General features: G+C 43.0%; 1 protein-coding gene across 2 annotated transcripts in view; it reads left to right on the plus strand.

Annotated features, from left to right (window-relative positions):
• LOC132779008 (mitogen-activated protein kinase kinase kinase 3-like) overlaps positions 1-25,505 on the plus strand; it is a 121,284-nt gene that overhangs the window by 53,509 nt on the left and 42,270 nt on the right. For both annotated transcript variants that reach the window (XM_060782634.2, XM_060782635.2), the window contains exons 3-4: positions 12,005-12,114; positions 25,253-25,296. In XM_060782634.2, coding sequence (XP_060638617.1) covers positions 12,005-12,114; positions 25,253-25,296 — 154 coding nt within the window. The remainder of the gene's footprint in view (positions 1-12,004; positions 12,115-25,252; positions 25,297-25,505) is intronic.

Below are 25,505 nucleotides of genomic sequence, written 5' to 3' on the forward strand. Positions count from 1 at the left end.
AAACTTAGGACTATAACAAACATTAAATGCAAAGCAAACAAAATTGGAGCACTTGGTACAGCTGTACCTGCACACCATGGGAAGAAGCCTTTGTTGCTTTTGGTCATGGTGTAGAAGCCATGTAGCTTGGCTTAACCCATTGCAACAAGGTGTAAAATGGCAAGGTTCCTTCCCTTACCCAAGGAACTGCACTCATTGCCCTGGCTCATCGGATGCATTGTTTGATCCACTTTTGAGAACAAAATAAGGACTCTTGGAGTCAAAGCGCATGAGCTGCACTTCAGAAACAACACTTTACATTGCTCCTTGGTGACGGCTGTAAATATACTAATTGATACCGAATTAATGTTGTTCCCACACTCTCCTTGGCATGCTCTCACGAAGTGCCAAAGCTGTTGATACTGGTTGGCAACAGAAGGACTGGGAACAAGTTCAGTTTATTTTTAACCACGAGTGGGTGGCATCTTGAGCCTTACAAAGGAGGCTCTTTGAAGTATAAATAGTAATACCAATGCTAATTTTCCAGATTAACAGGTTATGTCATCGTATTCTCGACCGTAAAGCATGTAATAAAGAAATAACTTATCTAGCCAGATAATCCCCATAACTTGCTCTGTCTTAGGGTGCATCTCCACTGTAGAATTGATGCAGTTTGATGTCACTTTAACTGCCATTGCTCAGTGGTATTGACCTTTGGGATCCCAATATCAATTGGATATTGCTGCAATTTATATAAATAAAAATGTAATGTTCGTTTGTGGGATTGACATAACTCAAAAACCACTGGGGGAATTGACACCAAATTTGGACACAAGACACCTAACAAACCAATGTATGTCTTTCACTCCAAAAAAATGGTTTTGTCATTTGGGAGTTGTAGTTGCTGGGATTTATAGTTCACCTACAATCAAAGAACAACAGAAAATACTGGAAGGGTTTGGTGGGCAGTATCCTTTGGTTTTGGAGTTGTAGTTCACCTACATCCAGAGAGCACTGTGGACTCAAACAATGATGGATCCTTCATCCAATGACATGATTTTGTCATTTGGGAGTTGTAGTTGCTGGGATTTATAGTTCACCTAGTTCACCTACAATCAAAGAACATTCTGAACCCCACCAACAGTGGAATTGAACCAAACTTGGCACACAGTTCTCCCATGACCAACAGAAAATACTGGAAGGGTTTGGTGGGCACTGACCTTGAGTTTTGGAGCTGTAGTTCACCTACATCCAAATATCACTGTGGACTCAAACAATGATGGATCTGAACCAAACTCTACAAGAATAATCAATATGCCCAAATGTGAACACTGGTGGAGTTTGGGGGAAAATAGAATCTTGACATTTGGGAGTTGTAGTTGCTGAGATTTATAGTTCACCTACAATCAAAGAGCATTCTGAACACCACCAATGATAGAATTGGGCCAAACGTCCCACACAGAACCCCCATGTGGGCCACAGCAACGCGTGGCAGGGGATGGCTAGTTAAAAATATGGAATTACACATTTGGGATGGTCTGATAGTGGTGTTGTCAAGCAAAGAAAGTCATATGCATACAACCCAATGGCAGGTGTCGAAGGCTTTCATGGCTGGAACCACTGGGTTGTTGTAGGTTTTTCAGATTGTATGGCCATGTTCTAGAAGCATTCTCTCCTAACGTTTTGCCTGCATCTGTGGCAAGCATCCTCAGAGGTTGTGAGGTATGGAAAATTGGGTTTATATATATCTGTGGAAGGTCCAGGGTGAGAGAAAGAACTCTTGTCTGTTGGAGCTAGGTGTGACTGTTTCAATTGGCCACCTTGATTAGCATTTGATAGCCTGACAGTTTTTTTTGGTGTGATTTGTTACTGCCTGGGAAATGTCTTTGTTGAGAGGTGACCAGGTGTTCCTGATTGTTTCCTGGCTGGAGTCCAAAACACCTGGAGGAGGGTTCCAGCCAGGAAACAATCAGGAACACCTGGTCACCTCTCAACAAAGGATTCGCCCAGGCAGTAACAAGCCACACCAAAAAACTGTCAGGCCATCAAATGGAAGTGGAAGTAGATTCAAGCAACTGGATAGCTTAAGCAGCTGAGGGGGAAAAGGAAGGGGCTTGAGGCTGTTAGGAATTGTGGGAGTTGAAGTCCAAAACACCTGGAGGGCCCAAGTTTGCCCATATCTTATCTATATTGATCTAGTAACCAATACTGAAGACTGATGTCGATCTTGCTTGAGTCCCACTGTTGGGTTGGGTTGATTTTAGTTCCCCTTATTCTTTAGAGGTCTTTTACTCAAGAGGAGCTCCCTTTCTCCTGACTAGCCATCCCCTGTCATGCGTTGCTGTGGCCCAGTCTGTGTATATGTGTTGTGTGTGTGTATATATGTGTGTTTGCATATTTATATGTGGTTTTGGGCATGCATTGCAATTTAATATTATTATTTGGCTTTTTAAGCTGTGTTTTTCAGTGTTTTTATGAGTGATGGTCACTCGTTGGCCTGATAGGTGTATTGTGTCCAAATCTGGTGTAATTTCATCCAGTGTTTTTTGAGTTATGTTAATCCCACAAACAAACATTACATTTTTATTTATAGAGATTTTTCTGGCTTTCAGGGTGCATCAAAGCACCAAATCCCTTCAGATTCTGAAAGCTAAGCAGGGTCAGTCTTGGTTAGTACTTGGATGGGAGACCCCCAATGAATACCAATTGCTTTAGGCTATGTTTCATAGGAAGGAAGTGGCAAAACCACCACTGAGTACTCTTTGCCTAGGAAAGCCTTAGGAAATTCACAAATTGACAAGCAACTTGGAAACACACAAAGACGGATGTTTCCTCGAGGGTGCATCTACATTGCAAAATTAATGCAGGGTTGTTGTAATTTTTTTGGGCTATATGACCATGTTCTAGAAGCATTCTCTCCTGACGTTTTGCCTGCATCTATGGCAGGCATCCTCAGAGGTTAATGCAGTTAATTAATGCAGTTTGACACACTGCTATGCAACTATGGGAGTTGTAGTTTGGTGAGGCACCAGCACTCTTTCACAGGGAAGGCTGAAGAACTTGTAAAACTAGAGTCTCCTGTAGCATTGAGCCATGCTGTTTTGGGTTTCGTAATTCTGGATAAGGGATGCTCAAGCCGTACGAAGATCTTTTTGCATCCGGAACAAAAGATAAAGTGCGATTCCTTTGGTATTTTTCATAGTGAAGGAGATGTACCAGTTTCACCAGGAGCTGCGATGGCACAATGGGTTAAACCCTTGTGCTGGCTGAACTGCTGACCTGAAGGTCGGGGTGAGTTCCCATCTGTCAGCCCCAGCTTCCCATGGAGGGACATGAGGGAAGCCTCCCACAGGATGATAATACATCCGGGCATTTCCTGGGCAGTGTCTCTGCAGAGAGTCAATTCTCTCACACCAGAAGCGACTTACAGTTTCACAAGTCACGTCAGACATGATAAAAAGAAAACATAGTTCCACCTTTTACACAGCAAGTCAGAGGCACAACATATTTAGAAGCGGCTGCTTCTTGCTTCGAAAGCGTCGGCAGGAGTGAGTGAGCAGCAGTCTAGGAAACGCAACCCACGCCTGCCTTTCCCCGGGGTCCGCTCTGTATTTCGGATTGTGTAGTTGCTGTTGTCATGGCAGTGGGTTGCGAACCCTCTCGTATTGTGGTTTTACCGTAGCAGTTGGGGAATCTCATCTGGAAAGGAGAGAGGGAAATCCCTCTTTGAGAACTCAGAATACCACTATCACAGAAACCGAAGTGTGAACATTGAGGAAAAACAGATGTGCAAGTATTACAAACCGAGGTGGGGTTTTCCAAACTCTCCATCGCAGTGTGTGGTGTGCGGGTCTCACGAAAGGTATTCCTTCCTCAATAGTGTTTTGTACTTTATTATGACTGGTGAAAAAATAGTTTCAGTTGTATTGTTGAAGGCTTTCATGGCCGGAATCACTGGGTTGTTGTAGGTTTTTTTCGGGCTATATGGCCATGTTCTAGAGGCATTCTCTCCTGACGTTTCACCTGCATCTATGGCAAGCATCCTCAGAGGTAGTGAGGTCTGTTGAAACTAGGAGAAAGGATTTATATATCTGTGGAATGAACAGGGTGGGACAAAGGGCTCTTGTCTTCTGGAGCTAGGTGTGAATGTTTCAACTGACCACTTTCATTAGCATTTGATGGTTTGGCAGTGCCTGGGGCAATCTTTTGTTGAGAGGTGATTAGATGTCCCAGATTGTTTCCTCTCTGTTGTTTTGCTGTTGTAATTTTAGAGTTTTTGAAATACTGGTAGCCAGATTTTGTTCATTTTCATTGTTTCCTCCTTTCTGTTCATGGTTTCCTCCTTTCCAGTATTTCTTAAATTGAACATCTGTGTTTATGTGGGGGAGTGTTTGACTTGAGTTGCGTCTACACTGGAGAACTGATGCAGTTTGACACCACTTTATCTGCCATGGCTCAACACTGGAATCCTGGACGTTGCAGTTTTACAAGATTCACAAGCTTTTTATCCTTCTTGGCCAAAGAGTGATGGGGTCTGAGAAAACTACAACTCCCAGGATTCCATAGCGTTGAGCCTTGACAGTCAAGCTGCATTAATTCTGCAGTGTAGATACATCGTCCGATTTGACCCATATAATGTCTTTTTACTATTTAATGTTTTGCCAACACATGGGTGCTACAATGATTTTGAATATGTATTTAGACTTAAGAAATTCCCCATCTACACACAAGTCAAACCTGAGTCTCATTTAGATGCATTTATAAATACCTGGTGGCGCAGTGGGTTAAACCGCTGAGCTGTTGAGCTTGTTGACCAAAAGGCCGCAGGTTTGAATCTGGGGAGCGGCATGAGCTTCTGCTGTTAGCCCCAGTTTCTGCCAACCTAGCAGTTTGAAAACACACAAATGTGAATAGATCAATTCTGGCGGGAAGGTAACAGCTCTCCATGCAGTTATGCTGGCCACATGACCTTGGAGATGTCTACGGACAACACCAGCTCGTCGGCTTAGAAATGGAGATGAGCACCAACCCCTAGAGTCAGACATGACTGGATTTAGTGTCAGGGGAAAACCTTTACCTTTACCTATAAATACTTGGGACCAGAAATATTTTGGATTTCATACTTTGGAAAACATTATTTGCATTACAAGATGGGACCCAAATCTACACATAGTATGCATTTATGTTTCGTGTGCACTTTATACATACAGCCTGGAGCTAATTTTATACAATATTTAAAAATAAGTTGTGCATTAAACAAAGTTTGGGTATGCAGGTGAAATGTCAGGGGAGAATGCTTCTGGAACATGGCCGTACAGCCTGAAAAAACTTACAACAACCCAAAGTTTGAGTACATTGTACAGAACGCAAAGGTGTCCCTATCTAATCCATATGCATGGACAATCTGGAGTTTGTTGGATTTCAGAGTTCTGAATAAGGCTTCTCAACTTGTATCATAGGTGGTCTTGCATACAGGTGAGTGTGTAATTACACACTCACGGCTTTATTCCTTGGTGGTCCTTGTTATGCATATTATGAGAAAATATTGTCCTGTGCTGCATCTGCAAGCCTGTCTTTTCCTGGCCCTTGCTATCTGCCTTCTAAATCTTTCAAAATGTGGCTTTTCTCCCTATTTTTCCATTATTGATGGAAACAGATCCTTGGAACCTCGTATGAGTTTCTCCCAGCTAATAGCCTGCTATAGTGAAGCCAACAATAACAGAGCTGTCTAGACCATCCAAACGTTGCTAAGATATTCCCCAATTCCACGTCGTACGACAGCTCAGCCTGTTTGGGTGGTCGGATGTGTTCCTTGTAGTTATTTTCTCATCCGGCTTCCAAATTGTGATGTCGAAATAAGAAACCAAATTCTGGCTTTTTATTCCATGGGTAGTTTTATACAAAACGAGACTTGCTAGAGTATTGCCAGGACCAGTTAAGGGTAATATTCAGCTAACTGGGAGAACTGGTGACAGTGGGTTTTGGATGCATGGAAAAATGAGCTGAGTGAAGAAGCCTTAGGTGATCCCTCGTTGTCCGAGTAAGATTGCCCTGCATGGTTGATGTCCTGGCGGAACCCTATTCTTATCCTGCATCGTCTCCCGCAGTGAGGGCATCGGTTTCCAGGTGGAAGGCGATCCAGGTCGGCGTTGGTTTGATGCACCTTCCTCTTGGCACATTTCTCTCTTTCGCCCTCCATTTGTTCCTCTTCAAATTCTACAGCACTGCTGGTCACAGCTGACCTCCAGCTGGATCGCTCAAGGGCCAAGGCTTCCCAGTTCTTGGTGTCTGTTCTTCGGTGTCTGTTCTTTGGTGAGTGAAGAAGCAATGTGCGCATGAAACAAGACAGCGTGCTTCCTGAGGTTTCAGATTGGAAGTCGTTCGGCTTAATTCTTAGTACAATTTAAATATTAGTCAAAACAACATTGTGTGAATTAAGGATAGATGACACCCGGCTTGAAAACAATCCATGTGGAAGGGATTTAGGGGTCCTCAAGTGGACCGTGACTCCATAGTGTGATGCAGCGGCTAAAAAGGCTAGTGCAATTCTAGGAGTCTAGTGTTGTGATTGAGGGAAGCCACAGTCCCATTTGTAAATGCGCAATTCTGTGGAAGTTGACCGTAGAGTTGCACCGGAGGACTTAGAGATTCCTGAAGAGGGGTTAGATATATTCCCTTAGATATATGGGGAAAGCCACCATATACTGTATGTATTCTATGATAATGCTCACCTCTTTTTTGATTAAATTACCTTCCCAAAATTAGGGTGCACATTAGATTTGCATAATATGGTAAAAACAATTTTTGGGTTTCAGAGTTTGGAAAAGTGAAGTGTGCATTAGATTCGATGGCCCATTAGTCTCGAATAAATGTGGATATATGCATTAGCAGAGGTTAGGGCAAAGGATCCCTGCAAAGATGGAGACATATGCACACACACGGGAAAAATACTGGAAAACCACTATATGTGTGTGTGTGTGTGTGTGTGTACACACACACACATACATACACACATATATACATACATAAGGAGGGGTTAGGGCACAGGATCTCTGCAAAAATGGGAAAATCACCATATATATACACACACACACACACACACATATACATACATTAGGAGGGGTTAGGCACAGGATCTCTGCAAAAATGGGAAAATCACCATATATCCCCCATATCACACACACACACACACACACAGGCTTTCCCAAATATGGCTGTGTTTGTGTATGTATGTGTATGTATACACACACACACACACGATCTAGAGATGTATAGATATAGTAGTTTTCTCATTTTTGTGGGGATCTTGTACCATATATATCCCCCATATATCACATTCACACACACATACATAAGAAAACACACACACACAATCTATAGATGTAGATATACAGTAGATATAGTGGCTTTCTCCTTTTTGTGGGGATCTTGTACTCCCCCATATATCACATTCACACACACACATAGGAAAACACACACACACACACACACATATATTAGAGGTTAGGGCACAAGATCCCCAGAAAAATGAGAAAACCACTATATCTATATCGGCATCTGTAGATTGTGTGTGTGTATATATATATATATACACACAGCCACATTTGAGAAAGCCTCTGTGTGTGTGTATAGCAGGGTTTAGGGGCACAGGATCCCCACAAAAATAGGAAAACCATGTATGTATGTATAAAACACACACACACACACATCCTGTATATGGTTTTCCCATTTTGAGGAAGAAAAAGAAGGATCACCTCCTTTGGATGGAAGGTTGGATCTATGCATTTATTTATTTTTTATTTTTTTCACACCTGCAGACTTTTGATTCCTCAGATTTCTCTCCTTTCTCCCATATTTGAACTCGGGCATCGCTACAAAACCCTTGGCACCGTGCACCGGAGTTCAGCATTAGAGGGAAAGCTACCATTGTTTCCTATCTTGATTGTCTTGTTGAGTTTTTGTTGGGTTTTGAATTCACGATGACGGAGAAAACCAGTCGTTGACCGCTTTACAATGTTCTCGGAAGTGAAATTACAAGTGTGCCAAAGGCGGCAATTAACTGGAGCCTCGTTTTTCTCTCTCTCTCACTTTTGCCTTGCTGAGGAGGGAACGAATAGGCTGGTGTGAGCTCAGGAGAATGGCTTAGAGGTGCTCTCCTTGCCCATAGCAAACCCCATTGGCGTGCCTAAGGGTGAACACTAAGGGTGCATCTACACTGTAGAATTAATGCAGTTTGACACAGTTTTATCTCCCATGGAACACTGCTATGGATTCCTGGGAGCCATAGTTTAGTGAGGCACCATGAGTCAACCCACCCACATTGTATAGTAAAAGGTTGCAGATCTTCATGTTTCCTCTTTCAAGCTCACGGCAAAAACATAATAACTAATGAGGCCAAAACAATCTACGACTGAGCTGGCAAACCACACGAGTTCTCAAGAATGGCTTAAAAAGGGAAGCTATGGTGTCATAGTCAGCAGAAGGGAAATCTCACATATTTGGGGTTGGGGAATGAAAACACCTTCCTGAAGGGAGCAAGAAACTAACTCAAAACGCATCTAGGTAAAGGTTTTCCCCTGACATTAAGTCTAATCGTGTCCGACTCTGGGGGTTGGTGCTCATCTCCATTTCTCAACCAAAGAGCTGGCATTGTCCATAGACACTTCCAAGGTCATGTGGCCAGCATGACTGCATCGAGTGCCATTACCTTCCCGCCGGAGTGATACCTATTGATCTACTCACATTTGCATGTTTTCGAACTGCTAGGTTGGCAGAAGCTGGGGCTAACAGCGGGAGCTCACCTCACTCCCCGGATTCGAACCTGCAACATTTCAGTCAACAAGTTCAGCAGCTCAGTGGTTTAACCCACTGCGCCACCAGGGGCTCCAAATGCATCTACATTGTAGAATTAATGCAGTTTGACACCACTTGAACTGCCTTGGCTCAATGTTACATAATCATGGGAGTTGTAGTTTGGTGAGACACTAACGTTCAGTAAGGCCTTCAACAAGGTCCCCCACGGCCTTCTGGCTAACAAACTAGTCCAATGTGGGCTAGGCAAAACGACCTTTAGGTGGATCTGTAATTGGTTAAGCGGACAAACCCAGAGGGTGATTCTCCCCAGTGTTTCCTCTTCATCCTGGAAAGAAGTGATGTGTGGAGTGCCATCAGCAGGGTTCCGTCCTGGGCCCGGTCCTATTCAACCTATTCAATTTATTATGACTTAGATGAAGGGTTAGAAGGCCTGATCATCAAGTTTGCAGATTACATCAAATTGGGATGGAGAGCCAATACTCCAGAGGACAGGAGATGAATTCAAAACGATCTTAACAGATTAGAATGATGATTGGCCAAAATAAACAAAATGAAGTTCAACAGGGACAAATGCAAGATACTCCACTTAGGCAGAAAAAATGAAATGCAAAGATACAGAAAGGAGGACAATGCCTGGTTCGAGAGCAGTACGTGTGAAAAAGATTTTGGAGTCCTCGTGGACAGGAAGTTAAACATGAGCCAACAATGTGATGCAGCGGCAAAAAAAGTCAATGGAATTTTGGCCTGCATCAATAGGAGCATAGTGTCTAGGTCCAGGGAAGTCATGCTTCCCATGCTCTGTTCTGCCCTGGTTAGACCACATCTGGAATACTGAGTCCAATTCTGGGCACCACAATTGAAGAGAGATAATGACAAGCTGAAAAGTAGGTCGTTGTAGGTTTTTCTGGGCTATATGGCCATGGTATAGAGCAGTGGTTCTCAACCTGGGATCCCCAGATGTTTTGGCCTTCAACTCCCAGAAATCCTAACAGCTGGTAAACTGGCTGGGATTTCTGGGAGCTGTAGGCCAAAAACATCTGGGGACCCCAAGTTCAGAACTACTGGTCTAGAGGTATTCTCTCCTGACGGTTCGCCTGCGACGTCAGGAGAGAATGCCTCTAGACCATGGCCATATAGCCCAAAAAACCTACAACAACCCAGTGATTCCGGCCATGAAAGCCTTCGACAAGCTGGTAAGTGTCCAGAAGAGGATGACTAAAATGATCAAGGGTCTGGAGAACAAGCCCTATGAGGAGCAGCTTAAAGAGCTGGGCATGTTTAGCCTGAAGAAGAGAAGGTTGAGAGGAGACATGATAGCCATGTATAAATATGTGAGAGGAAGTCGTAGGAAGGAGGGAGCAAACTTGTTTTCTGCTTCCCTGGAGACTAGGATGCAATGGAACAATGGCTTCAAACTACAAGAAAGGAAATTCCATCTGAACATTAGGAAGAACTTCCTGTGAGAGCCGTTCAGCCGCGGAACTCTCTGCCCCGGAGTGTGGTAGAGGCTCCTTCTTTGGATGCGTTTAAACAGAGGCTGGATGGCCATCTGTCAGGGGTGCTTTGAATGCAATTTTCCTGCTTCTTGGCAGAAGATGTTGGACTGAATCGTCCACGAGGTCTCTTCCAACTCTATGATTCTATTCTTTGACAGAGAAGGCTAAAGGCCATATAAAATTATAACCCCCACGATCTCATAGCATTGAGCTATAGCAAAGTGATATCAAACTGTATTGATTCCACAGTGTAGATGCATCCCATAATGGATTAGAACTGTGAGAAACACTCTCTGCCTGTTTCTGTTCTTGTTTCATGTGGAGGAAAAACATGTTTGTGTTTGCATTGGCTCACCTCCTGTTTTCCACTATGGATTGGCATGGCATCCCTGGCTGTTGGTCCAGCTGTGACCACATAATCCCAGCTCTATAATCCCCATAAGACTTCATTATTATGGATCAGGATGCTTGACTCGAATAAAATCTTCCTTGACAAACTGTCTGCATAAAAACATGGCAATTTCCCAGTACTCCTCATAATTTACCAGATTTCTGCTACAATGATAGGCGCAACAGTTCTTTTATTTTAAAGTAACTCAAGAAGGCATAATTCTTTTGAATTGCAGACAACGTCAACAATGTGCAAGTGTGTAAATAATGTGAAGTGGTCTGTTTAAGCATGTTTGTGCAAATAATTCCAATTGCAGCCGGGTTATTTTCCGCTATTTCTCAACCTTCCTAATGCCGTGACCCCTTCATACAGTTCCTCATATTGTAGTGACCCCCAAATATAATATTATTTTTGTTGCTACTTCATAACTGTAATTTTGCCACTGTTATGAATTGTAATGTAAATATCTGATATGCAGGATATATTTTCATTCACTGGACCAAATTTGGCACAAATACCCGATATACCCAAATTTGAATATTGTTGGGGTTGGGTGGTGGCGGCGGCTTGATTTTGTCCTTTGAGAGTTGTAGTTGCTGGGATTTATAGTTCACCTGCAATCAAATAGCATTCTCAACTGCACTAACGATGGAATTGAACTAAAGTAGGCACACAGAACTCCCATGACTAGGAGAAAATACTGGAAGGGTTTGATAGGCATTGACCTTGAATTTTGGAGTTGAAGTTCACCTGCATCCAAAGACCACTGTGGACTCAAACAATGATTCATCTGGACCAAACATGGCACAAACAATATGCCCAAATGTAAACACAGAACTCCGAAGACCAACAGAAAATACTGTAAGGGTTTGGTGGGCATTGACCTTAAGTTTTGAAGTTGTAGTTCACCTAAATCCAGAGAGCACTATGGACACAAACAATGATTCATCTGGACCAAGCAGCAGCTGAGGGGGAAAAGGAAAGGGCCTGAGGCTGTTATGAATTGTGGGAGTTGAAGGCCAAAACATCTGGAAGGCCCAAGTTGGCCCATGACTGCTCTAGTTGTTTGAGTATCAGATTATTATTAATCTGGAGACTTGGGTTCGAGCCATCGTTTGGCCATGGAAACCCACTAGTTCACTGTAGGCAAGTCACTCTCTCTCAGCCTCAACAAATATAAATATTCTATATTTTTCTACTGGAAGGGATGGAGTGTTTTAGGGAGAGTAAAGTGAGCACGAAGGCATCATTGAAAACTGCATGTGGGGATCAACTTGATGAAATATTTATTTCAGAAGGCTCATTCGTTTCCTTTGATTTGCAGACGACGAGGCAGCGATCAATTCTATTATGAAGGATCTTGCTGCCCTGGGCAAATGTGGCGGCCTCTTGGACAGCAACAGGAACAAAAACCATGTCCATTCTAGCAAGCAGGTGAGTAGTGACTCTGGAAATGTCTTTCTGCAATGCTAAGAACCAAAGGCTTTTGTTATAATTGTTTTGGAATTATTGTCCAGGAAGCAGAGAGTATGCATTGACATCTATCCATAACCCCTTTTGCTCATAGTCTTACATTGTTGTTGTTTATTCGTTCAGTTGCTTCTGACTCTTCGTGACCTCATGGACCAGCCCAGGCCAGAGCTCCCTCTCGGCCATCACCACTCCCAGCTCCTTCAAAGTCAAGCCAGTCACTTCAAGGATACCATCCATCCACCTTGCCCTTGGTCGGCCCCTCTTCCTTTTTCCTTCCATTTTCCCCAGCATCATTGTCTTCTCCAAGCTTTCCTGTCTTCTCATGATGTGGCCAAAGTACTTCATCTTTGCCTCTACTATACTTCCCTCCAATGAGCAGTTGGGCTTTATTTCCTGGAGTATGGTTAGATCCTTATGCGGTCCAAGGCACACTCAGAATTTTCCCCCAGCACCGCAGTTCAAAAGCATCTCTCTTCCTTTGCTCAGTCTTCCTTATGGTCCAGCTCTCGCATCTGTAGGTTACTATGGGGAATACCATTGCTCTGACAATGCGGATCTTTGTTGCCAATGTGATATCTCTACTCTTCACTATTTTGTCGTCTCCTGATTTCCTGGCTGCAGTCTGCGTCTGCAGTAATCTTTGCACCTAGAAATACAAAGTCTGTCATTGCCTCCACGTTTTCTCCCTCTATTTGCCAGTTCTCAATCAGTCCTGTTGCCAGAATCATTGATGTTTAACTGCAACCCAGCTTTTGCAATTTTTTCTTTCACCTTGGTTAGAAGGCTCCTCAGCTCCTCTTCACTTTTGGCCATTAGTGATATCATCTGCATATCTAAGGTTGCTATCATTTTCTTGCAGCAACCCCAGCCTTGCATTCGTCAAGCCCCGCACATCGCATGATGTGTTCTGCATACAAGTTGAATAGGTTGGGTGAGAGTATACAACCCTGCCATACACCTTTCCCAATCTTGAACCAGTTTGTTCTTTTGTGGTCAGTTCTGACTGTTGCTACTTGGTCCTTATACAGATTCCTTAGGAGACAGACAATGTGATTTGGTATGCCCATACCACCAAGAACTTGCCACAATTTATTATAATCCACACAGTCAAAGGCTTTAGAATAGTCAATAAAACAGAATTGATGTTTTTCTGAAACTCCCTGCCTTTCTCCATTATCCAGTGGATATTGGCAATTTGGTCTCTGGTTCCTCTGCCTTTTTTGAACCCAGCTTGTCCATCTGGCAACTCTCTCTCCATGTATTGCCGGAGTCTTCCTTGCAGGATCTTGAGCATTCCCTTACTGGCATGAGAAATAAGGGCCACTGTACGGAAGTTTGAGCAGTCTTTTGCATTTCTGATAGTCTGATAACTTGGTTTATTTACTCAAAACATAAGTTGTGTTGGGAGTAAATATATGTTGTGTTGGGAGCCTTGGCATGGAAATTGATTTTGACTAACCACACCTCTGTTTGCCAAAAGAATACAAACCAACAGAAGGAGATGTTTGCAAGGAGCATTCAGTGCTTCCAACGTGCTTCCAACTTTTTACCACTTCATCACATTGAAGCAGGGAAGTTAGAGCTCAGTCTTACTCAGTTTTGAAATAAGATGGATGATTTCCCTACTTTCATCACACTGTTAAATGTATCAGTGTTATTCCGTGGTACTCAGCATTCTTTCAGTAGATTTGCCATCACACTTTAATAGCTAGGCACCTCCCCACTTTTCCCTTCTTAGTGGGAAAAGACCTCCTTTCTTTGAAATGTCAGCTGTTACGTGTCTTCAGTTCTGAAAACAAGGAAGCAGGGAGGGAGGGAAAATGGTGATGCACTCTCCCTCCCTCCCTCGGCTGCTCTACAGAGAAGGACCTTGGAAATCTATAACTCCCAGGGCGACTCCATCATATTGTGACATGCCATTTAAAGTGGGGTGCAAGGGCATTCATTTCATACTGTAAGTGCACCAAGAAAAGGGTATGGACCTTGGAAAACTATGACTCCCAGAACTGCACAGCATGGAGATGTGGCATAACAACAACAACTTTGGAATTTTTAATGTGTCCTGACTGCATTTATTGTCCAGTGCAGATGCATCCAGAGAAGGATATGGACCTTGGGAAACTATAACTCCCAGGACCGCATAGTATATAGAGCTACCAAGAGAATTAATTCCATAGTGCAAATGCATCAAGAGAAGGGTATGGACTTTGGAAAACTATGACTCCTAGGACTGCACAGCATGGAAATGTGGCATAACAACAACAACAACAACAACAACAACAATGATGGAATTTAAAGAGGGTCCTGACTGCATTTATTGTCCAGTGCAGATGCATCCAGAGAAGGATATGGACCTTGAGAAACTATAACTCCCCAGACCACATAGTATAGAACTATGGTATTTAAAGTGGGGTCCAAGAGCATTCATTCCATAGTGTAAATGCACCAAGAGAAGGGTATGGACCTTGAAAAACTATGACTCCCAGGACTGTACAGCATGGAGATATGGCAGAACAACAACAACAATAATAATGGAATTTAAAATGGGTCCTGACTGCATTTATTGTCCAGTGCAGATGCATCCAGAGAAGGATATGGACCTTGGGAAACTATAACTCCCCAGACCACATAGTATAGAACTATGGTATTTAAAGTGGGGTCCAAGAGCATTCATTCCATAGTGTAAATGCATCAAGAGAAGGGTATGGACCCTGGAAAACTATGACTCCCAGGACTGCACAGCATGGAGATGTGGCACAACAACAACAACAACAACAACAACAACGGAATTTAAAATGGGTCCTGACTGCATTTATTGTTCAGTGCAAATGCATCCAGAGAATGATATGGACCTTAGGAAACTATAACTCCCCAGACCACATAGTATAGAACTATGGTATTTAAAGTGGGGTCCAAGAACATTCATTCCATAGTATAAATGCATCAAGAGAAGAGTATGGACTTTGGAAAACTATGATTCCCAGGACTGTATACCATGGAGATGTGGTATAATAATAATAATAATAATCATCATCATCATCATCATCCTTCTCTCCTGGCTTTCACATGCAACACAAGGCACAGACATATCACAGAAGGAAGGAAAGGACACAGAAAGGGTATTTTTGAAAAAGAAATTGTTCTGGCAAAGTAAAAACCCGGTGAGCAAAAGGTAATACTTTCCCTAACAAGGGTACTTTTGGCTCTTCCCACAATTTTCCCTCCCCAAAATTGGGGAAACGTTTCATTTTAAACCTGGGAGCAACAAATGACATCACATTAGAGAAATGGCCAAACATCTGGATCATTACAATAAATCCACTTCCCCACCTCTTCCTGAATTGTTTGAAAAGAATGCTGGCCCCCATGCTTAAAATACCCAAAAAATACTCTATCCTACACTTGAACCCAACCTAATGTGATGAGAACAGTGGCTTCCTGGATTTTAAGTGTGGCTCTCAGTGGAATTTCGTAAATGTGATGAAGTGGTTTAGAGGTGATGCGCTACAAAAGGGAAAGTACGCAAATGTAATTCCTGGGGAACTATTTCATGAGTCTCTAAAATCTCCTGAGATTTCTTTAAAAATCCAAATCCGCCCACAAAATTGCTTTTCACCTGAAAAATTGTCAACATTTTTTAAAAAGGAACTCTAATAGTATTAAAAAAACCTGTTTGTTTGACTTCAACTTCGTCCATATCAATTAAACCTGTAATACTAAAATATACAAAAGTGAAATTCCCCAGTGTGAAGGGCTGACTAACTGAAGCTCCATTTTGATGAGTGGAGAACTTGACTAAAATAGACGCTGAATCAGTTTTGATTTCCCATTTCTAATTAATTCAGTGGGTTTCCTTTACTTTACACTTTGAAACTAGCCATACTTGTATTTTAGATCGAAGACATTTCCATCAGTTCCGTCGGATCACTCTTGGGGTCTCTTGTGGACAATAAGAGACCCCAAAAAGATCTTGGAGTCCTTGTGGACAACAAGTTAAACATGAGCCAACAATGTGATGCGGCGGCAAAAAAGGTCAATGGGATTTTGGCCTGCATCAATAGGAGTCTAGTGTCTAGGTCCAGGGAAGTGATGCTACCCCTCTATTCTGCTTTGGTTAGACCACACCTGGAATATTGTGTCCAATTCTGGGCACCACAATTGAAGAGAGATGTTGACAAGCTGGAATGTGTCCAGAGGAGGGTGACTAAAATGATCAAGGGTCTGGAGAACAAGCCCTATGAGGAGTGGCTTAAAGAGCTGGGCATGTTTCCATCTCCCAGGAGCCTGATCTGCCTTACTTTATAGTTGCTTGAGGTTGCTTCCTCTTGCATTTTCTCCCAGGGCTGCTGCAGCTTTGCAAGAGTCTTAAAAGTTAATAGTATCAGAGTCTGCAGGCTTCTTTGCAACTATTGGCTTAGAGAGCAGCTCTTTGAGTTTAGGGACCTCCTTTTCTCCCAGGGAAAGATCCCCATTTTAGATTCTTCCCTGCCTTTTCAGTTTGAGGAAAGACTTCTGACATGCTGACGGCTAGGCAGTTAGCTCTGGGAGATCCATTGCAAAAACTAAATTGATCAAGGTATATTAAGCTATAGATAGTATATATACATTATAGATAAGTATTAAGCTACATTGGGTTAATATAGATAGTGTATTGTGTATTGAGCTGTATTGAGATATTATAGACAGATAAGCTTAATTGAGAAGATTGAGTTATATAGTTATAGAGAGAGAGTCTTGACTGCTTTGTCTCCAGGACTAACCTTAAGTTATAGATAGGGAAAACCACAACAGCTTAAGGTTAAGGTGTTAAGATTCCAGGATCTTATCTGCCATCTGAAGAAAAGGGTTACCTCTGTAACTAAGGAAAGGAAATAATATTTTTTGTAGTTTCATCTATTGACTTTTTGTTTGCAACTGTGATGAACTGTGCCAAGTCTTCAAGGACTTTGAATAAATAAATAAATACCCTTTTTGATGTTTAAACCAGTAATAGTCTCAGTTGCTGAGTATCTCAAGCTTCTCAATATAGACACCTGCAGTTCACTCAGGCATAGAGAGAAGTACATCGCAGTTTTATTTTTTATATCGTCTGGGTGGACGGCACATTTAGCCTGAAGAAGAGAAGGCTGAGAGGGGATATGATAGCCATGTATAAATACGTGAGAGGAAGCCACAGGGAGGAGGGAGCAAGCTTGTTTTCTGCTTCCCTTTAGACTAGAACATGGAACAATGGCTTCAAACTACAAGAAAGGAGGTTCCATCTGAACATTAGGAAGAACTTTCTGACAGTGATAGGTGTTCAGCAGTGGAACTCTCTGCCCCGGAGTGTGATGGAGGCTGCTTCTTCGGAGACTTTTAAACAGAGGCTGGATGGCCATCTCTCGAGGGTGCTTTGAATGCAATTTTCCTGCTTCTTGGCAGAATGGGGTTGGACTGGATGGCCCATGAGGTCTCTTCCAACTCCTATGTTTCTTCCAAATTCATGATTCTATGAATGGGAAACAGAAGAGAGCAAAACCCTGGCCGACGCTCCCAGAACTTCGGACCGACGCCCAGGGCTTCCAGGGTTCGTCCCAAAAGCGGCCGTCCTTGCCTTGTGATGGAATTTCATCTCTCTTTAACAAGACGTTCTGGCCTGGACGGCATGTGCGGGCACATCTCTAATTGCCTTGTGTACCAGCAGCTGGGATGGCCATCCACCCACCAACGGCCCTTTTTGGCAAGGGCTCCCTCCGCAAGCTTGCTGCAAATCCTGTTATTCCTTCTATAATCCCAGTTGTGGAAAGGAGACAATTGCTGGCTAAGGGAAGGAAGCAAAACGGAGGGCTCATCTGTATCAACCAGTGTTTTCAGATGCTCCATCCACGGCCCATGGCAAATATGGGGAAGAATGTGCAGTATCCATTCAGCCATAATGGATTCAGCCCAAATGGACTGTCAACCTTATTTCTCCTGTTGCCCCTTTCTCTGCAGCAGACAACCTAGGCTGGATGTGCACTATAGAATGAATGCAGTTTGATGCTACTTTTGATTTTCACAACTCAATGCTATAGTATAGAATAATGCAAGCTGTAGTTTGATGAGGCATCAAGACACATTGGCTGAGAAGACCTTAGACCAGTGTTTTTCAACATGGGGGTCAGGACCCCTGGGAGGTCATGGAGGGTGTTAGGGGGGTTGCCAAGAACCATCAGAAAACATAGTATTTTCTGTTGGTCTTGGGAGTTCTGTGTGCCAAGTTTGGCCCAATTTTATCATTGATGGATTTCTGAATGCTCTTTGATTTTAGGTTAACTATAAATCCCAGCAACTGCAACTCCTTAATGTCAAGTCTATTTCCCCAAACTCCACCAGTATTCACATTTGGGCATATTGAGTATCCATCCCAAGTTTAATCCATCATTGATTCCATGGTGCTCTCTGGATCTAGGTGAACTACAACTCCAAAACTCATTGTTTGAGTCCACAGTGCTCTCTGGATGTAGGTGAACTACAATTACAAAACTCAAGGTCAATGCCCACCAAACTCTTCTAGTATTTTCTGTTGGTCATGGGAGTTCTGTGTGCCAAGTTTGGTTCAATTCCTTCGTTGGTGGAGTTCAGAACGCTCTTTGATTGTAGGTGAACTATAAATCCCAGCAACTGCAACTCTTTAATGTCAAGTCTATTTTCCCCAAACTCCACCAGTATTCACATTTGGGCATATTGAGTACCCATCTCAAGTTTGATCCATCATTGTTTGAGTCCATGGTGCTATCTGGATCTAGGTGAACTACAACTCCAAAACTTAAGGTCAATGCCCACCAAACCCAATTTTATCATTGATGGATTTCAGAATGCTCTTTGATTTTATGGGAACTATAAATTCCAGCAACTATAACTCCCAAATGACAAAAATCATACCCCCCAACCCCACCAATATTCAAATTTGGGTGTATCGGGTATTTGTGCCATATTTGGTCCAGTGAATGAAAATACATTCTGCCTATCAGATAGTTACGTTACGATTCATAACAGTTGCAAAATTACAGTTATGAAGTAGCAAGAAAAGTAATTTTATGGTTGGGGGTCACCACAGCATGAGGAACTGTATTAAGGGGTCATGGCATTAGGAAGGTTGAGAAACACTGCTGTAGATGCATCCTCATTTTGCAAAATGTGAGTTATCACATTAGCCTTCACGAAAAGCTCTGGCAGAGGTGCTCCCAAAACAAAGAGGTGCCTTTCCAAGTTCTGTGAAGGATGCATATGAAGACAGAACACTTTCCAAAGCTAAATCCAAATCTGCACATTTGCAAAAACTCAAGGTTTGTACTCCAGGCATTGCCCACTTTGCTGGGCAATCAATGCCCACTCTCCTAACCAGACCCGATGCAGTGGATTTTTTTCACTTGTTTAGGAACAACGTGTTGCTGGAAATCCAGAAAGCCCTGGTGTAAAACAGACCCAGAAGAGGGGAAAAATAATGACTGCATCCTCTTTTTTTCTTCTTCCGAACGAAACAATAAAAACAAGAGTGACCTCCTCGGGATGGGTGCCAAGGCAAACAGACCAGCCGCCTCGCAAAACAGGACTTGGCTGGCAAAGAGAGGAGAAAAAGCAGTGAGCCAGATGCTTCAAGAGAGAGGAAAAAGGCCTTCGTGAAGCTTAAGCTTCCCCCACGTTCAAGTATTATTTGCTAGAAAAACAGCCGCTTGAGGAAGAGGCCCAAAGAAAGAGCAAAGTGAGGATAGGGGGATGACTCTGACCAAGCAGATTCTGGGCATTTTGCATTGCCAACTCTTCTTTCTACAATCTGATGGGATAAACATGCAATCAAAGTTAGCTCTCAAGCAGCCATGGGCAATGGTGGAAGTTGAAGTCCAAAACACTTGGAGGGCCAAAGTTTGCCCATGCCTGCTGTGCAACAGGGTTGATCAGGGCGACATCTACACTGTGTTATGAATGCAGATTGACCCCACTTTAGCTCTCATGGCTCAATGCTATGGACCATGGGAATACATACAGTTCCTCATGTTGTGTTGACTCCCAACCATCAAATTACTTTAGTTGCTACTTCATAACTGCATCATCATCATCATCATTATTATTATTATTATTATTATTATTTTGCTACTGTTATGAACCATCATGTAAATATTTGAGATGCGGGATGTATTATCATTCACTGGACCAAATTTGGCACAAATACTAGATACACCCACATTTGGGGATGGTGGGGGGTGATCTTATCATTTGGGAGTTGTAGTTGCTGGGATTTATAGTTCATCTACAATCAAAGAGCATTCTGAACTCCACCAATGATGGAATTGAACCAAACTTGGCAAACAGAACTCCCATGACCAACAGAAAATACTGGAAGAATTTGGTGGGCATTGACCTTTAGTTTTGGAATTGTAGTTCACCTACATCCAGAGAGCACTGTGGACTCAAACAGTGATGGATCTGGACCAAACTTGGCACGAATACTCAATATGCCCAAATGTGAACACTGATGGAGATTGGGGGAAATAGACCTTGTCCTTTGGGAGTTATACTTACTGGGATTTATAGTTCACCTAAAATCAAAGAGCATTCTGAACTCCACCAATGATGGAATTGAACCAAACTTGGCACACAGAACTCCCATGACCAACAGAAAATACTGGAAGGGTTCGGTGGGCATTGACCTTGAGTTTTGGAGTTGTAGTTCACCTACATCCAGAGAGCACTGTGGACTCAAACAATGATGGATCAGGACCAAACTTGGCACAAATGCCCAAATATGAACAATGGTGGAGTTTGGGGGAAGTAGACCTTGACATTTGCGAGTTGTAGTTGCTGGGATTTATTGTTCACCTACAATCAAAGAGCATTCTGAACTCCACCAACGAAGGAATTGAACCAAACTTGGCACACAGAACTCCCATGACCAACAGAAAATACTAGAAGAGTTTGGTGGGCATTAACCTTGAGTTTTGGAATTGTAGTTCACCTACATCCAGAGAGCACTGTGAACTCAAGCAATGATGGATCAGGACCAAACTTGGCATAAATGCCCAAATATGAACACTGGTGGAGTTTGGGGGGAATAGACCTTGACATTTGGGAGTTGTAGTTGCTGGGATTTATAGTTCACCTACAATCAAAAAGCATTCTGAACCCTAGCAATGATAGAATCGGGCCAAACTAAACCCCCATGCCTTGAAGGGATTCGCTGGCATGAGCCTCTCTCCAGCCTTGCACATGCTCCCTCGCCCACACACGCGCACTACGCTTCCATGCGCTCAAGCACACTTGCTCTCCTCTCCAAGCTTGGAGTCTCAGGAACGATCCTCTCCTTGGCTGAGAGGCCAACCAATCACAGCGAAGGAGGGCTTTTGGTGGGAGGATTCACCATCTGTTTCCAAAAAGGAAGAGAAGGACAGGCGGAGAGATTGTCAGCCTTTTCTACCAAAGGGGTAACTAAGACCATCTGAAATATATGTTTTCTGATGGTCTTTGGTGACCCCTCTGAAACCCCCTCATGACCTGCCCAGGGGTCCTGACCCTCAGGTTGAGAAACAGTGAAGAATTAATGCAGTTGGACACTTCTTTAACTGCCATGGTTCAAAGCTCTGGAATCCTGGGATTTGTAGTTTTACAAGGTCTTGAGCCTTCTCTGCTAGATAGGGTTGATGCTCTGCCAAACTACAACTCCCAGGATTCCATAGCTTTACATTATGGCAGTTATAGTGCTGCCAAACGGCATCGATTTTACAATGTAGATGCATGCATAGGTCTGCGGATCCACCTTCTCCATTCAAGTCAAATCCTCTCATTTTGGCCACATTTTTTGAATCATATAAAGATTGGACTATGGAAAGTCCCGATCATGGCTCCAGCTAAAGCTAGAGCAAAAAGATAAGATGTGTTTCCAGGAAGAGATTTGACTTGTTCGCCCATGGAGGAATTCTCCTTTTCAGATACCAATAGAGTGTGGCTGATCTTTCCAAGCCGTACTTCACTCCAGGGGAAGCGATGCGTTTGTTTCCACCCTGAAAAGAAAAGAAGGGAGAGATGAGCCCGTAATTTATTTTTGCATGCTTAAAGCACATCTATTAATAGTGGAGAACTCCCATCCAACCCATTAAGAGTGGAGAACTCCCAACTATCATGCTGACATGTCTATACTCCTGGAGATGCCGATGCTTTCCAACCAACCAGCGCCTAGGGAAGATTGCTCCCATATGGGTTAATTCTAAAACAATAGCTTGAGAATTTGTTGGAAAGTAGCCATAGTCCAGAGTTTCATTCACAAGGTTACTGTAAATTGAAGTTCACATGAAAGCAGTTAACATTAACAACCAAAATTTACAATTTTTTCATCTTGTATCGCTGAGGTTGTTAAGTGCTTTCAAGTCAGCTTTGAGTTATGATGATCCTATGAGTCTAACCCAGGCATGGGCAAACTTGGGCCTTCCAGGTGTTTTGGACTCCAACTCCCACAATTCCTAACAGCCGGTAGGCTGTTAGGAATTGTGGGAGTTGGAGTCCAAAACACCTGGAGGGCCTAAGTTTGCCCATACCTGGTCTATCCAGCTGTGATACTGCTTTGAGTCTCAGTTAAGAGGAGAAAGTGGAAAACAACAACAACATGGTACTCCTCCTTTCCTACTGCTTTCTACTTTGCCAAGCATCATTGTCTTTTCTCCAGCTGATAAGTCCAAAGTATGATAGCCTCTGTTTGGTTTTCTTGGTTTCTAGGAAAGGTACAGCCTTGCTTTTTACCAGTTATTTGTTATTTTTAGCCATCCATGGCACCTGCTAAACATTTTCCCTGCATCACATGTCAGTAGAGTTGAATCTCTTCCTATCCACTTCCTTCACTGTTTGGCTTTCACAAAACTTCACAGAAACTGGAAATACAGTGACAAATATAACCCCAACTTTGGTATTGAATTGAATCAGCTTCTATTAGGGTTTTCTTTTGGATTGCGACTCCCAAAATCCCCAAATCATCATAGTCAGTGGTCATTCTATCTGGAGAATGTGGAAGCCACAGTCCCCAAAATCTTTCTTAGCAGGACATGACCCTTTAAGGTGTTTTAAATGGTTGCAATACCTCTTCAGTTATTCTGGCGTTTCCAACCACTGCCTGGGGGCTATAGTTCTTAGTGAAAGAAACATGGACGTGACATCTTTTCCCCAGGGGATTGCTTCTTGCCTTCCTTTAGAGAACTGTCACTCTCAAGGATCAAGACACTATAGATAACTCGAAATAGGCTTTATTGTTTACAAAGAGTTATCTTTCTGGGGCATTAAACTTGATGTTCCAAAAGGGGTAAAGAAAATATACATTACAGTCTCTGGAGTCTTGGGTCCAAGGAGTTTTCCAGCTGAGAAGTTTTCCAAGTTCCCTCTTTCTCAATGGCTAGGAAGGCAGGATCATCAAGTTTGCGGACGACACCAAATTGGGAGGGATAGCCAATACTCCAGAGGACAGGAGCAGGATTCAAAACGATCTTGACAGATTAGAGAGATGATTGGCCAAAACTAACAAAATGAAGTTCAACAGTGACAAATGCAAGATACTCCACTTTGGCAGGAAAAACGAAATGCAAAGATACAGAATGGGGGAGGCCTGGCTCGAGAGCAGTACATGTGAAAAAGATCTTGGAGTCCTCGTGGACAACAAGTTAAACATGAGCCAACAATGTGATGTGGTGGCAAAAAAAGCCAATGGGATTTTGGCCTGCATCAATAGGAGCATAGTGTCTAGATCTAAGGAAGTAATGCTACCCCTCTATTCCACTTTGGTTAGACCACACCTGGAATATTGTGTCCAGCTCTGGGCACCACAATTCAAGAGAGATATTGACAAGCTGGAATGTGTCCAGAGGAGGGCGACTAAAATGATCAAGGGTCTGGAGAACAAGCCCTATGAGGAGCGGCTTAGGGAACTGGGCATGTTTAGCCTGAAGAAGAGAAGGCTGAGAGGAGATATGATAGCCATGTATAAATATGTGAGAGGAAGCCACAGAGAGGAGGGAGCAAGCTTGTTTTCTGCTTCCTTGCAGACTAGGACACGGAACAATGGCTTCAAACTACAAGAGAGGAGATTCCATCTGAACATTAGGAAGAACTTCCTGACTGTGAGAGCCATTCAGCAGTGGAACTCTCTGCCCCAGAGTGTGGTGGAGGCTCCTTCCTTGGAAGCTTTTAAGCAGAGGCTGGATGGCCATCTGTCAGGGGTGATTTGAATGCAATATTCCTGCTTCTTGGCAGGGGGTTGGACTGGATGGCCCATGAGGTCTCTTCCAACTCTTTGATTCTATGATTCTATAAGTCGGAACATTCACAACCCCAGTCCAATGACCTATATTGAAGGCACAAAGTCTTCCTCTTGATGCCAAAGGACTGGTTTGAAGCCGCTTAAGATTCCTCAACGTCGTCCAGATGAGCTGGGCATGAAGTATGAATCTTAAGAGTATAAACTTAAGAATTGGTGGTAAGAAATGACTTGACTAAGGGCTTAGAGCCAAGCCTTTCTCACGTCCATCTGTTGAGTTGTTTGATGGCGGAATGAAAAAGAAAGCACTGCCCTCCTCCCTAGGAAGGGGTGGAGCCAAACAATTGCACTGGGGGAGCAATTCAACCGATGCAAAACAACATTGATAGAAAGCTGTAGATAACCAAACAATTCAACTTTATATTTACATACAAGTGGTGCCAGTCGCACCGTCACACTTATAATTGAGTTGGTGTGAGTTTTCTGGGCTGTATGGCCATGTTCCAGAAGCATTCTCTCCTGACATGTCGCCCACATTTTATTTTTCCCATTGTGAAATTGACTGGTAGAAAATTAGAGCAAGAGCAATGTGTCCAAGGAAGCCAGAGCGATGTTGGGATGTGCCTGTTATTGGACTGGAGGTCCCAGCATCCCTATCCAACACAAATGATTGCAATGAATGCTGGAAGTTGTGATCTGGTAACCTTTAGAGTTCCCTCTTCTGGTCCTAAAGATCCCTAATGAGTTCATGGCAGAAGGAATTATGTGAAACAGTGATTTATATATTAATATCTCTACATTTTATGATTTTTTTTGTCTCTCTCTCTCTCTCTCTTTTTATTTCTCCAGTTGCGAAATGCCAGGATCAAATTTGAACATGATGGAGAGAAAAGGTTCGTACCCGGCAGTGTGCATTCAAATGGATGCACCTGAGGATGTTGGAGATAACAAACTTCTCAAGCCTCCTCTATTTCATGTTTTGTCTGTTTGTAATGTGTTGTTTATTTCCTGAAGCGTACATCTTCTTTGGTTTGCAGTTTTCCTTAGCTCTATGTACTTGAGGCAGTGGGAAGGGCTGCAGACCATGTTCAGTGGCTGTTAA

The sequence above is a fragment of the Anolis sagrei genome, chromosome 6 (assembly GCF_037176765.1).
Source record: "Anolis sagrei isolate rAnoSag1 chromosome 6, rAnoSag1.mat, whole genome shotgun sequence".
Taxonomy (NCBI): Eukaryota; Metazoa; Chordata; class Lepidosauria; order Squamata; family Dactyloidae; genus Anolis; species Anolis sagrei.